This window comes from Rana temporaria, chromosome 6 (assembly GCF_905171775.1).
Source record: "Rana temporaria chromosome 6, aRanTem1.1, whole genome shotgun sequence".
Lineage (NCBI taxonomy): Eukaryota > Metazoa > Chordata > Amphibia > Anura > Ranidae > Rana > Rana temporaria.
This window is the reverse complement of record NC_053494.1, coordinates 195,471,445-195,486,175: the sequence shown is the minus strand read 5'-3', so window position 1 is coordinate 195,486,175 and position 14,731 is coordinate 195,471,445. Positions and strand designations below refer to the sequence as shown.

The window sequence follows — 14,731 nt, the reverse complement described above, 5'->3', positions numbered from 1 at the left end:
GGAAAGAAATCAAAAACAGAAAATACATTTAAAAAAAGATAGAGAGAAATGAAAAGAAAACACAAGAAAAAACAGAAATTGAGAAGAGAAAGAAAAAAAATCAGAGAAAAGAAAAAAAAAAAAAAAAAAAAAAAAAAGAGAAGAAAAAAGAAAAAAAAAAAGAAAAACAGAGAAGAAACAAAAAGAGGAGAAGAAAAAAGAAGAGGAAATAAAAGAAAAAACAAAGAGAACTTTTTTAAAAGGAAAGAGAAAAGTGAAAAGAAAACAAAAGAGAAAACAGAAATAGAGAAGAGAAAAGAAAAAAGAAAAGAAGATAAACAGAAGAGAAAAGAAAAGAATACAAAAAAAATAAAGAGAAAAAAAGTGAAGAGAAAAGAAGCAAAAAGCTCCTTTATCCAGGGTGGTGCTTTTCTAATACGTCAGGTGTGTTACCGGACAGATCAGCAGGTGAAATCAGAGGGGGGCAAAGCCTAAAAAGGAAAACCAATGTCGCCACCACATCTAAGGATTGGTAAGCTGCAATAAATGTCATTTTTTAGTTTTGGATTTAATACCACTTTAACCACTTAACGACCGCCGCATGTACATATACGTCCACAGATGGGCATACATGTACGTCCCTGCCTTTCCGCGGGTCGGGGGTGCGCCCCCTCGCAATCGCTCCCCGGAGCTGAAGAACGGGGAGAGCCGTATGTAAACACGGCTTCCCCGTGCTTCACTGTGGCGGCTGCATCGATCGAGTGATCCCTTTTATAGGGAGACAAAATCGATGACGTCAGACCTACAGCCACACCCCCCTACAGTTGTAAACACACACTAGGTGAAACATAGCTCCTTCAGCGCCCCCTGTGGTTAATTCCCAAACTGCAACTGTCATTTTCACAATAAACAATGCAATTTAAATGCATTTTTTTGCTGTGAAAATGACAATGGTCCCAAAAATGTGTCAAAATTGTCCAAAGTGTCCACCATAATGTCGCAGTCATGAAAAAAATCGCTGATCGCCGCCATTAGTAGTAAAAAAATAAATAAATAAATAAATGCAATAAAACTATCTCCTATTTTGTAAACGCTATCAATTTTGCGCAGACCAATCGATAAACGCTTATTGCGATTTTTTTACCAAAAATAGGTAGAAGAATACGTATCGGCCAAAACTGAGGAAAAAAAATGTATATATGTTTTTAAGGGATATTTATTATAGCAAAAAGTAAAAAATATTGTTTTTTTTTTCAAAATTGTTGCTCTATTTTTGTTTATAGCGCAAAAAATGAAAAACCGCAGAGGTGATCAAATACCACCAATAGAAAGCTATATTTGTGGGAAAAAAAGGACGTCAATTTTGTTTGGGAGCCACGTCGCACGACCGCGCAATTGTCAGTTAAAGCGACGCAGTGCCGAATCACAAAACCTGGCCTGGGCATTTAGCTGCCTAAGGGTCCGGGGCTTAAGTGGTTAAAGCTAAAGAGTATCAATTTTGTAATTGTATCCCAAATATGTCCTCATTATTTAACCTTGAAAGCTACAAGAGGGAACTAAATAAATCTTTAGGCATAATAGAAAACCCCTTTAACTGATAAAGTTACATTTTCGCTTTAAGAACATTAAGTAGAACGTGTCAAATTAGGTAGAAAAATACCACAAATTTCGCCTTCGTCGGATCCATCAGGACAATCTCTTCTACCATTGCAGAGCTTCTCGGGTTGCAGGCAGATGGCGGTATCGTTAGCACAGGGGAATTTGGGTGGTCCACATAAATATCCTTCACAGTTATCCTCATCAGAATGGTCCTCACAGTCAATATCGCCATCACATACCCACGCGTTGCTAATGCATCTCCCTTGGGAAACAGAAACAGCACAGTTATAAGAAGACGGCATTGGTCACAAGTTCATGTCATTTACTCCCCCCCCCTGTTGAGTATTTGACACCTTTATGCCACTGAGAATTTAACCAATCCAGTTCATTTGGAAGGTGGTCCATCTATAAAGCAGAGAAGGTAGCTTTCACCAAACATTCAACTATTGGTAGAACTGGATGGACTTGTGTCTTTTTTCAACCGGGATAACTATGTAACATTCACAAGTATCAATCACTGTCATTAAAAACATCGGAAAGATTTACCTGCAGTGAACGTTTGGTGAATGTTAGAGTCACTGATTTTTTAAATATACCCTCTGGGGTTAGTGATTTCACTTACACCCTGTTAAATTATAGGCCACAGTGGCGGCCCGTCCATTAGGGGCACACGGCACAGCCCCCTCTCTCCTCGCCATCCCCAGTGGTGTATTTAGGTTTTGTGCTACCCTAGGCCTGACTAGACACGTGCACCCCCTAATTTAAATATGATCCACCCCTTCCTGTCAAGGTCACACCCCTTCCTGTTTAAGACCTGCCCTGGAATTTTCCAGTGGGTACACTAGTTCTGAGGGCCTGGGGGAAGGGGATTCCCTTAATCTGGAGAGATTTCCTCTCACTTCCTGTTTAGCTATGGGGCAGGAAATGAAAGGAAATGAACGGATGGCAAAAATAAATTAACGGGCTGTAACCATCCCTTACTCTATCCAAAATGGAAAAGAATAGTTTAGCCAATAGTTCTACTTTAAGCACAAATTTCTGATAAATTTATGGAGGACTTAGACCCCTTTCACACTGGTGCCGCCCAAAGCATCGGCATTAAATTAGCGGTAAAACACTGCCATTTTACCATCAGATTTGTGGAGTATTTCAGCCGCTATTAACCCCCGCTAGCGGCCGAGAAAGGGATAAAACCACCCGCAATGCGCCGCTACAGTGTTTTGATTTTAATGGGCAGGAGCACATTAGGAGCCGTGAGTTTCCTAATATGTACAACTGACACAAGCAAAGGATTGCAGGAGAGTCCTACTACCTGCCTGCCAGGTATAGTTGACAATGTCAGTGTCCCTTGTGTCTGCGCCATCCCTACTGTATCATACCGGCAGCAGTTTGGCCGATTTATTAAAAGTGTAGCGCAAGCCGGCGGGGGCTCTTTTCATGCTGCCCCCCCTGCAAAGTGCTGGCCTAGGCCTGGGCCTTGTTGGCCTAGGCCAAGATACAGCGTTGGCCATCCCCCTACAGTATATGCAATGGATAGATTCATGCATAGCATCTGCTGTCAGCGGAAAATCTTGCTGACAGAGCAGATGAATCATGGTTGTCAGGGATGCCTGCAGGTGTTGGATCCTTCTAAACCAGCTTAAATTTCATGCATTTCATACATTCCTTAAATATTGCATGTATTTTTTTTATTTATTTTTTGTAAATTGACTTTAACGCTGTTTTATACATTGTTTACTGAGCGTTTTTACTTGTTGAGGTAAATACCATATAAAGGGTGAGTGATATTGGCATTTTCAATATTGCATACAATATTTATAAAAAATGTGTCACTTGAACCAAATACCCAAAGATCCTTTAAATTGAGCCCATTGTCTTACAAAAAATAAAATAAAAATCTGTATGCATTCTATAGACGATAGGTTTATGTGGGTATTTGGTTTGGGATTTGGGGAAAGGTTAGGGACGATTCCATTTTGCTGAATGCTTTCACTGATTTTTTCAATTTTTTTAATGAAATAATCCAATAATTCGTTGCAAAATTCTTGTGAATCAGAATTGGGGGCCTCTAAGCACGATGGATTCATCGTCTGCGAAACCAGCTTGAAGAGTTCACGGGGGCGGTTCAGGGCATTTGCGATGATGTTGGAGAAGTGAATTTTTTTGGCCATAAAGATTTCTTTGTGATATTTCTTTGTTATTATCTTGTAGATAGTGTGGTTTTTATCTGAAGAGCTCCTTTTCCAAGCAGCTTCTGCTCTTCTACGCTCTTGCTTTAGCAACGTCAGCTGGTCATTAAACCAGCTGGAGTTGTTTTTCCGGATGCAAGTTTTGCGTTTTGGTGCCACCAAGTCAGCTGACTATAGCAGCGCCTTGTTGATGGCGTCAAGTGTTTCTGGGGCTGTTTGTTTTTGTTGGATTGTTTTTATTTTGTTCCCTAGTGTTGTTTTGAAGAGTTCCGAGTGGAGCTTCCTCTGAGATCTAGTCCAGTGAGTTGTCACCGGTTTTCTCGTTTTTTTAGGCCTGACGTTATTGGTGATTTTGAATTTAATGGCATGGAGATCAGTCCATGGTAGTGGATAATTTTCCAAGATGTCAATTTCCAAATCTTGTTTGAAAATGAGATCGAGCGTATGACCTGAGGCATGAGTGGGGCCTAGTATTAGTTGCTGCAGACCCAATCCTTCCAAATGGTCGATGCAGGCGTCGGCGACGGGGTCCAGTGAGGAGTTGGCCCAGAGGTTTAAATCCCCAAGCACCAGAAGATGTTTGATGCTTAGGGTGTATGAGAAGATGAATTCTGTCAGCGATGTCAGAAGGTGCGTTTTTGGGCCGGGAGGTCTATAGCAAAGTAGAATATGGATCATGTCTTGGGGATTTGTTTGCAGCTGTAGAGTGAGGGTTTCCATGAATGGAAGCGAGTTTTGAAGGACTGGTTTGGTGATCGAGAGGTGAGTCTTGTGGATCACCGCCAGGCCTCCCCCTCTTTGCCCCACTCTGTTCTGCATTTGAATGCGATAATTTGCTGGCACCAGTTCTCCCAGAATGGTGTTGCAGTCGGCTGTAAGCCAGCTTTCTGTGATGAAGAGGCAGTCTAGATCGTGTTGAAGGATGAAATCATGGATTTCTTGACGGTGTTTTACTGCCGATCTTGTGTTAACCAAAGTGCATGATATGCGGTTGGGCTGGTGTACCTGCATGCAGTTTTTTACTGTTAATCGTCGATTGATTCTTGTGTTTTTAGGCACTTTAAAACCCCCCCTCTTTCCCAAAATGTCTCATTTGGGGGAGGTATGGGAACTTGCTTTCTTTATAAAGAGTATTGGTACGTAACCCACACCACATTTACAAAACATGCATTGAACCCATGCAGTGCAGGAGAAGGGAGGGGGGCACTGCATGGGTACATTATACAGCAGCCCACAGCTGGGCTTCAAAGCTTTAAGAATTGAACTGATTGCAGCTCTATCCACAGTTCTGTAAAACCAAGTCCATAACAATGCAATAAATTCATAGACGCACAATGAAAATAAGTAAGTTATTAAATAAATAAATGGTATATAATTTAAATATGTCTAATAAATAAATGATCTAACATAAGAAATACCATAAAGTTCATCTCCATTTAATTGCTTTAGTCACATTAAAACACTTCTATAATGATATTAGTTGTTCTCTCCTTCATGTCAGATAGGCAAAGGGAAGGTTTGAGCCTTGTTGACATATGTTTCATTTCCAATATCAATCATTGTACATGTACTGTACATCTCCAGTATAAAAAAATGAAGAAATCAAATTGTCTTGTACTGGAAGTATCACATTTGAATTACAAATGGATTTATCACACAAAAGAAACGAGAGGAAAAATAGTATTTTATTCTCCAACAAAATCAATTCACTGAAGTAAATCAGCTTAATTAAATATATTTTTTACTTCTAAGCATCTAAGAAAAGTAGAATAGAAAATGTATCCCTGACTCCACTGAGGACAAAACTATTGGTAAGATTATTAATACTGAAAGTAAAAAAGGCTGACAGATCTTTCATTTGACTCTATTAAAGTAATTCCCTTTATTTATTAAAGGCCATCATTATCAAAAACTATTACTCCAGTCTTGGATTAAATCCCCTGCAGGTTTTCATATGAATGGAAAAACCTCCCTGCAATAGTTCTCTCCATTAAACAAACAAGGTCCCTGCCAAGGTGTAGCCTTAGTATAGCTGGAATCCCCAGTTGCCAATTGAACCCCCTCAATGTGGTATAACTTACAGTATGGGGAAAACTTACATCAAAGGCTGTAGCAGATGGGCATAAGAGAAAACTCTCAGACTCATAAGAAGCCCACATGTGATAAAAAAAATTCCAGCAAGTAGACAGGATAGAAACATAGGAGCTACCATGACTTGTTCCTCTAAGAACAGGTTCACGGTCTCTCATTCTGACCCTTGCTTGATGACTTTGAGATTCCCTGGCCCAGGACGATGCTACATCTAGTAAAGTCACAATACCAAACTGTTTAATTGTCCTGTGCCAATGACTCATTAACTAATAACAAGGACAGGAAGTGAACTGGGCCAGGAAGTTAAGGGAAATCTCCCTAACAGCATTAAATCCTTACATGGGCTCTAACCCTTCCCCAGTCTATCCAGGACAAAATAAAAAGTTTTGTCTGAAATTGGGATACATTGTCCCTTTGACCAATAAATGCCTTCCACCCTCCAGCAAGTTATACTCACCAATATGGACTCCCTTCCAGCTTCCCTGTGCTAGCTGAACCCTTCTGTTTCTCTAATGGAATGGGGCTTCCTGCTATGGAAGAGCATTTGACCTTCCCCCTCGTGACAATGCCAATTGGGCCAATGACCAGGCCAGAACACCATCATATGGGGAGCAACAGGAACATCATCCATCTAGGTAAGCTACACCATCCTATACTAAAATGTATCCAAGGGGGACTTTTGCAGTGGCAATGTGATCAGGGTGATCAAGGTGATACCATTGCAAAATTAGTGGATTAAAAAAATCCATTCAGGGCAAAGTGGCAGTGTTCATGGACAGCCCAGCCCCGTACACATGTCCGAGAAACTCGACGAGCAAAACACATAGTTTTGCTCGTCGAGTTCCTTGTGAAGCCGCGAGGATCTCGGCGAGCCAAGTTTCCTCATTGACTAACGAGGAAATAGAGAACATGTTCTCTATTTGGCCCGACGAGATCCTCGTCGGTTTCCTCGGCCAAAAGTGTACACACGACCGGGTTTCTTGGCAGAATACGGCTCCGATCGAGTTTCTGGCTGAATTCTGCCAAGAAACTCGGTCGTGTGTACGGGGCCTAACAAGTTAAGCTCGTCAATCTGTTCTCCATGATGGAGAGCAGATAAACAAGCTTAACTTATTGGGGTTGGACTGTCCACAAACACTGTCACTTTGCCCTGGATGGCTTTTTTTTTTTTTAATCCATTAAATCTGCAATGGCATCAATTTCAAAGGTCAGCATTGCTGCCAAAGTAATTTAATTTTTAGAAGAAGAACATGTCAGAAATGGCACCTTCCAAAGGATTTCTTAAAAGCCAATACTCAGATCTTTTAAACAAGGGGTTTTGTGGTTCTCTGTAGCATCAGGGAGGTGAGATTTTTGGATGTTCAGAACATCAAATACGATCTTGGCAATTTGCAAGTCTCTTGTAGGTCTAGCCTATCACTGCTGAAAGTGCTGAAGTTACGCTTTTCCTAAAAGCCCTGTAATACATCATGACGAGCCCTAAAGCCGTGAGTGTTTGCAGATGCCTGCTGGTCCTCTTTCAGCAATAAAGCAGCTACATCAATTGATCTCCACGTGCCACTAAGTTAGTTTTGGCTGAGGAATGTTAGTTTTAAAGGGAAACTATAGTACATTTTCAATAAATACCCCTTTTAAGTTAATTATATAACATTTATGTGAAGATAATTTTTAGCAAAAATGTTATTTTACTAGATTGCAAATTTAGGTTTCTATTATTTTATTACATCTAGAATTAATAGAGAGACTGATACTTAAAATGTGTGCTAATAAGTTAATTCTTGTTGCCCATAGTAGCCTATCTGAAAACTTGTCTCACTTTTTAATTTTATGCCGCCCATAGGGGTTTATTCATCAGACCTGTAGGTGGGGTGCAGCGAGTGGCAGAGACAGTAACTCACAAATACTGGTGCAATATAAATTTGTATTAAAGCAAAGCAGCAACAGTTCACAACAAACCCGGTGGAAAAGTTAGCCAACTGGGCACACTCACAGTTCCAGACAGAATGATAGCTTTGTGTTTTCTGGGAACATTAAGCAGCCTGGCCATGTAGTGCCCAACCAGGAAGATGTCCAGAAGAGATTTGACCCTGTGCTTATTCTCCTTGTCAGGAACCTTTTGCTAACTCTAGTACTGACCCTAACAGATGGGGTACCTGTCCCTACTCTGTCCACTCTCCAAAAGCATGCAAACCCTGTCAGCCAGGGACATAAATAGGCTCTGGTTGAGCCATAATGGCTGGTTGAGTCAAATGGGGTGGTAGCATCCAATGGAATAGCTTCCCCAATCATCCCAGAAACCATAGAGGAACCTAGTTCCTCCTGACTTCCTCTCCAACAACAGTGCCGCTGCAGAGAGTGCCTCCTGCCATGGAGGAATTAGACTGATCCTGCCGAAAGACCAAAATGAGAGGCCACTCAGTATAGAAGGACAGGAAGTCTTGGTTCCAAGTAGGACTTCCTCTTCAACGACAGTGCCACTGCAGAGAGTGCCTCCTGCCATGGAGGAATTAGACTGCACCTGCCTAAAGTCCAAAATGAGAGGCCACTCAGGACAGAGGGACTGGAGGACTTGGTTCCAGGTAGGACTCCAAAACAACATATTCAAAGAGGTGTTGGGAATTTTTAGACCTGCATGTGTAGTCAGAGGAAGGAAAACTTCAAATAAGCCAAATAGTTTTGGCGAGGCAGCTTCAATACAGATAAACTATCTTCAATTACCAAAAAGCACCAAAAAGTAGCTCAAACCATAAAAATACAGAAAGGAGCTCCAGACCAAAACTGGATAAAAGCGTCCAAGATCATTTTAATTGCTGGTAAAAAAAAAAAAGTAAGATAAAAAGTCATATATTACATTTTTTATTTTTCCCAACAATTACAATTATCCTGGGCTTTTTCACTCAGTTTTAAGAAAGCAACAGCAAAGAAAACATTGTCAACTAAAAGGCTTAAAATCATAAAAAAAATATATTTAACGGTGGATTAATTTCTACTTACAACATAAAAAAATGATTTATTCAAGGACTCACTCATGGGTTTTCACAGTTATACCAAGCAGTGAAGAGGGTAAACACACAGCAGCTCATATTATTTCATGCAAAGATTCAAAGCACCAAAAGAAACAAAAAAATAGATTTCCATCCAATTGCTGCTTCAGTGAGTTTGTAAAGCCAGGTATGGCTTGTATATTGTGTCGGGTCAATTGCCTGGGAAGTCGCATGGGACAAAGACAGGTAGTATAAGAGTACTCCAAGGCACAATTAGTCTATATACAGCTCCGACACTTCAGAAGAGCTGCAGAAGAGGAAATAAGATCTTGTTGTATAAGGACAGCCATCGATAACACGACTTGTAAGGCAAGTCCCAAACTAGGCTAACTGCTCCACAATCACACAGCGCAAATGTTGGTGTAATTAGTGCAGCCCCTTAAATGAATATTCAAGCATTCTCATTATTTCTAAATTGCCCACTGGCACCAAAGATTTCCCTCAACGCATCCCAGATCACGCAAATGGTAATTTAACTGAATAGACTTTTTATTTTAGTTCTAATATGTTTTGTTTTTTTCTGTTGAAATAATTATATAAATGCCAATAATACATACTATTTAACCTTTAAGTAATTATAGGAATCGTCGTTTTAATTTGTTTGTGCTATACATGTAAAAGAGATCAGTTTGAGGTCTTGTTATCATAATGTGCAAAAAAGTAGATCTACACTTTAACTGGATTTACATTTAATTTGCTAAAGCGCTGTACATTGTAACAAAAATCACAGTTTTTTCATAAAATCCTTCATTTTTTTATATGAATTTTTTGCATCCTATTGCTGATCTCTTGCAGACTTTTTTATTCACTTTCTGACAGCATACACTTGCTCCAGTGTCATCTGCACATCACTGTTTCAGACCAGCTTCTTGATGTTGACAATTGCAGACCATGGCAGTGCAATGTGTGATGACAGAGCCACTGGTAGGCTCCACCGGGGGTGCATGAGGTATTATTTTCATTAAATAAATATATATATAGATCTCTCTCTCTCTATACTCTATAAATATATATATATATATATATATATATATATATATATATATATATATATATATATATATATATATATATACTATATACACATATATATATATACATAGAGAGAGAGAGAGATCTATATCTATATATATATATATATATATATATATATATATATATATATATATATATAGAGAGAGAGAGAGTGAGAGAGATCTATATCTATATATATATATATATATATATATATATATATATATATATATATATATATATATATATATATATATATATCTATATATATATAGATCTATATATATGTACACTACATTACCAAAAGTATTGCGACGCCTGCCTTTACACGCACATGAACAAAAATGAGATCCCAATCTTAGACCATAAGGTTCAGTATTGAGTTGGCCCACCCTTTGCAGCTATAACAGCTTGTTTCAAGGATTGAAAAAGCCCCTGGTGAAACATGTCGGATTTGGCATCATGACAGAGACACCCTATGCATCTTGGATGATGTATTTCGTCACACTTGTGCATGCACATTTGATTGTTTGAAGCTATTGGCGACTATCTTGGCTGAGACAAGTGGACGGTGGCCCAGAGGACCTGGCACTTATATAGCGCTGACAGCACACTGCCCACTGGAGCCCCACAGACCCTGCTTAACAAATGGAACATACAGGATGACAAATACAGCCGGAGAAAGATAGTACAGGACTGTGAATATATGGCTCCACGTATGGTCGGGTGAGCGGACCATAGGTCCTTTAATTACCTCCTTCTACTTTGTTTCCTGCCGCATGTTACCTCTCAGCCAGCACTAGCCAGCTTCACAACAGCGTCATTGAGCTATTGTTGTTTCAACAGTTAGACAACATTAATACATGCAATTCCCAGGAGTGAGGAGGACTCCACCTGGGAGAGAGGTGGAAGTCAGAGCAGCAAAGGGTCTGTTAGCTGTGTGCACTGAGTTGATGAGTGAACAGTCTGTAGAAGACAGATAAGAGCCTGGAGTGTAAGGCCAGAGCGGCAGTGCTGCAAGTGCAAGTGGTTTGGGTTTTTTGATGAAAAAGGAATGCTGAATACCCCATGTGAGGGAAACCTCATGTTTTGTGTTTCCTGGAACTTTTCTTTTAACCACATGCCGACCAGCCGCCGCAGTTTTACTGCGGCAACATGGCTCGGCGAACTGACATTATGTTACTTTGCTTCGCCCTGTGTCCCCTAGGGGCGCACGCGCAGCAATCTGTCATTTCCCCTAGTAAGTCCCACCCCCCTTCAGTTAGAACACAGAGAGGGAACACAATTAACCCCTTGATCGCCCCCTAATGTTAACCCCTTCACTGCCAGTGACATCTTTACAGTAATCAGTGCATTTTTATATCACTGATCGCTGTATAAATGTCAATGTCCCAAAAATGTGTCAAAAGTGTCCGATCTGTCCACCATAATGTTGCAGTCCCGATAAAAATTGCAGATCGCTGCCATTACTATAAAAAAATAATAATAATTAAAATGCCATAAATCTATCCCCCTATTTTGTAGACGCTATAACTTTTGCGCAAACCAATCAATATACGCTTAGGGGCAGATCCACAAAGCGAGTACGCCGGCGTATCTACTGATACGCTGGCGTACTTTCAAATTTCCCGCGTCGTATCTTTGTTTTGAATCCTCAAAACAAGATACGACGGCATCTGGGTTAGATCCGACAGACGTACGTCTTCGTACGCCTTCGGATCTAAGATGCAATTCTTCGGCATCCGCTGGGTGGAGTTCCCCTCGTTTTCCGCGTCGAGTATGCAAATGAGCTATTTCCGACGATCCACGAAACGTACGAGTGGCCGTCGCATTCTTTTACGTTGTCTCTAGTCGGCTTTTTTCAGCGTATAGTTAAACCTGCTATTTGGTGGCGTACTCAATGTTAAGTATGGCCGTCGTTCCCGCGTATCATTTAAAAAAAAATAATTGCGTAAGTCGTCCGTGAATCGGGCTGGACGTAATTTACGTCCACGTCAAAACAATGACGTCCTTGTGACATAATTTAGCGCAATGCACGGTGGCACGTTCGGCGCGGGGACGGGCTTCATTTTAATGAAACACGCCCCCCTACTCGCCGATTTGAATTAGGCGCCGTTACGCCGCAAGAAATACACTACGCCGCCGTAACTTATGGCGCAAATTCTTCCAGGATTCAAACCAAAAAAAGTAAGTTACGGCGGCGTAGCGTATCTCAGATACACTGCGCCCGGGCAGATCTTTGTGGATCTGCCCCTTAGTGAGGTTTTTTTTTTACCAAAAATATGTAGAAGAATACATATGGGCCTAAACTGAGGAAAAAATATGTTTTTTTGGAAAATAAAAATGGGATATTTATTATTTAAATATATTGAGTTTTTTTTCAAAATTGTCGCTGTTCTTTTGTCTATAGCGAAAAAAAAAAATGCAGAGGTGATCAAATACAACTAAAAGAGAGCTCTATTTTTGGGAAAAAAATACTCAAATTTAGTTATTTAGTACAGTATTGCACGACTGCGCAATAGTGAGTTAAAGTGACACAGTGCCAGATTGTAAAAAGTGCTCTGGTCAGGAAGGGGGTAAAATCTTACGGAGCTGAAGTGGTTAAATAAAAATGGGCAAGAGAAGCCCTTAAAAAGAAGAAAAGCAAGTGGCGGTGTTCTTAAAAGCTCTACACTTGTTGTAAGTTCTTACAATATCCGGTTAGAGGTGGTGGAGTACCCTTGGTTATACTTGTAAACTTTATTTTTACTTATCTTGGCAAAAGTACAAGGATAAACTATGGCTGTGAAGCATAAAGGGCCCAGTGTTGTTTATATTATCCTGCTTTTTGTATAGTACGTTGGTTGTAGTTTGTGACTCTCACAGATTCCAACCCTCACTACCTTGGCAGTCTGATCTTAGTCAAACAATTCATTGATAAATTATAGATGATAGATTTTTCCAAGCGATGGTCAGTATTTTTTTTTTTATCTGGAGCAGCATCAATTTAAAACCATAATTCTAAATATTCTAACTGCTACAGTAATCTAATAGAGTAAGTCAAATAATTACTTTGATCCATGGAGCATTCATCTGATCTATAGAATATTCAGAATATGGTACACACGATCGGTTCGTCCGATGAAAATGGACCGATGGATTTTTTCATCAGATATCAGATGAAGCTGACTTTCATCAGTCGTGCCTACACACCATCGGTTAAAAATCCGATCGTGTCCAACGCGGTGACGTAAAACACAACGACGCATTGAGAAAAATGAAGTTCAATGCTTGCGTCAACTTGATTCTGAGCATGCATGGATTTTTGACTGGTGGATTTCCCCACAGACGATCGTTTTTTTCTATCGGTTTTTTAACCATAAGAAAAATGTAAAACAGGTTCTATTTTTTTTCACCGATGGGAAAAAAACGATGGGGCCCACATATGATCGGTTCGTCCAATGAAAACGGACCATTGGTCCGTTTTCATCAGACAAACCGATCGTGTGTACAGGGCATAAGTAACCCTGAGATGTTAATGACGTAGATAAATTGATTCGGACACTAATTCCACGTACACGCGATCATTTCTGCATGTAAAAAACGTTTTTAAAAAATATCTTTCAAAATGATCGTGTGTGGACTTCACATAATTTTTCGGGTTCTGAAAAACGCCCCAAAAAAAATTGCTGCATTTTTTAACGACATTTTAAACAATGTCGTTTTTCGGGTTGCAAAAAATGATTGTGTGTGGGCTAAAACGACGTTAAAAACCTGCACATGCTCAGAAGCAAGTTATGGGACGGGAGCGCTCGTTCTGGTAAAACTACTGTTAGTAATGGAGTAAGCACATTCATCACGCTGTAACAGACAGAAAAGCGCAAATCATCTTTTACTAACACAAAATCAGCTAAAGCAGCCCAAAGGATGGCGTCATGCGCATGGAACTTCCCCTTTATAGTGCCGCGGTACGTGTTGTACGTCACTGCGCTTTGCTAGAGCATTTTTTTAAACGATGGTGTGTGGGCAACGTCATTTTAATGATGAAGTTGGAAAAATCTTTGTTTTTTACATGCCGAAAAATGATCGTGTGTACGCGGCATGAGACTCATATTGGACATGAATGCCTGTCTGTAATTCACACTGTGCACCCGGCTCTACAATGCATGTTTTTTATTTATTTTTTATTAAAAACACTCATATTGATTTTTAAACATGGTCTGTAAAACATGGCACCTGTTAATTAAAAAGATAGAGGAATGTGAGCATTTGTAGCATTTTATTATGTAGATGTATGCATTTAGCTTAGCAATCCTGACACATCCCCAGTCTCCTCTTACCTGACATCTCGATTAGACCGAGAGGGCAATCAGCAGGCAGAAGACAGCAATGAGCCTAATGGCTGATTTAAGAAAGAGCCAGTGCCAAGTAAATTGGCTATATCCCATAGCAAATTGGTGTTATTTTCACAACAACATCACTCCATCTCTTTAATGTATTTTAGAGGTACAGAATGGAGGATATGTTTGTTCTGGTGCTTTCCTATTGCCTTAATGAAAACAAAATGCTTTTTTTAAATGGAGGAGAAAAGCCAACGTGTGTTGCTATACAAACAATATATCATCAAATTAAGGCAAGGCCTTGTAGAACAGGATATTATCATTGCCAAACTACATGTACTTGGATATGTTACATTGAAACATAATGCACGTTGTTGTTTTTGACAGTTCATGGACATGTGTAGCCATGCCCCCTGCAGGGGTTGCTGAATGTAGTGGTTCACCTGTTCCCTGCCAGCCAGACACCCATTTCTCAGTCACTCAGAGACATAGAAAA

General features: G+C 40.0%; 1 protein-coding gene across 1 annotated transcript in view; it reads right to left on the bottom strand.

The window, feature by feature from the left end:
• Positions 1–14,731, bottom strand: part of LRP1B (LDL receptor related protein 1B) — a 1,757,966-nt gene that overhangs the window by 649,689 nt on the left and 1,093,546 nt on the right. The window contains exon 22 of the mRNA XM_040358043.1: positions 1,640–1,840. Within this exon, the coding sequence (XP_040213977.1) occupies positions 1,640–1,840 (201 nt within the window). The remainder of the gene's footprint in view (positions 1–1,639; positions 1,841–14,731) is intronic.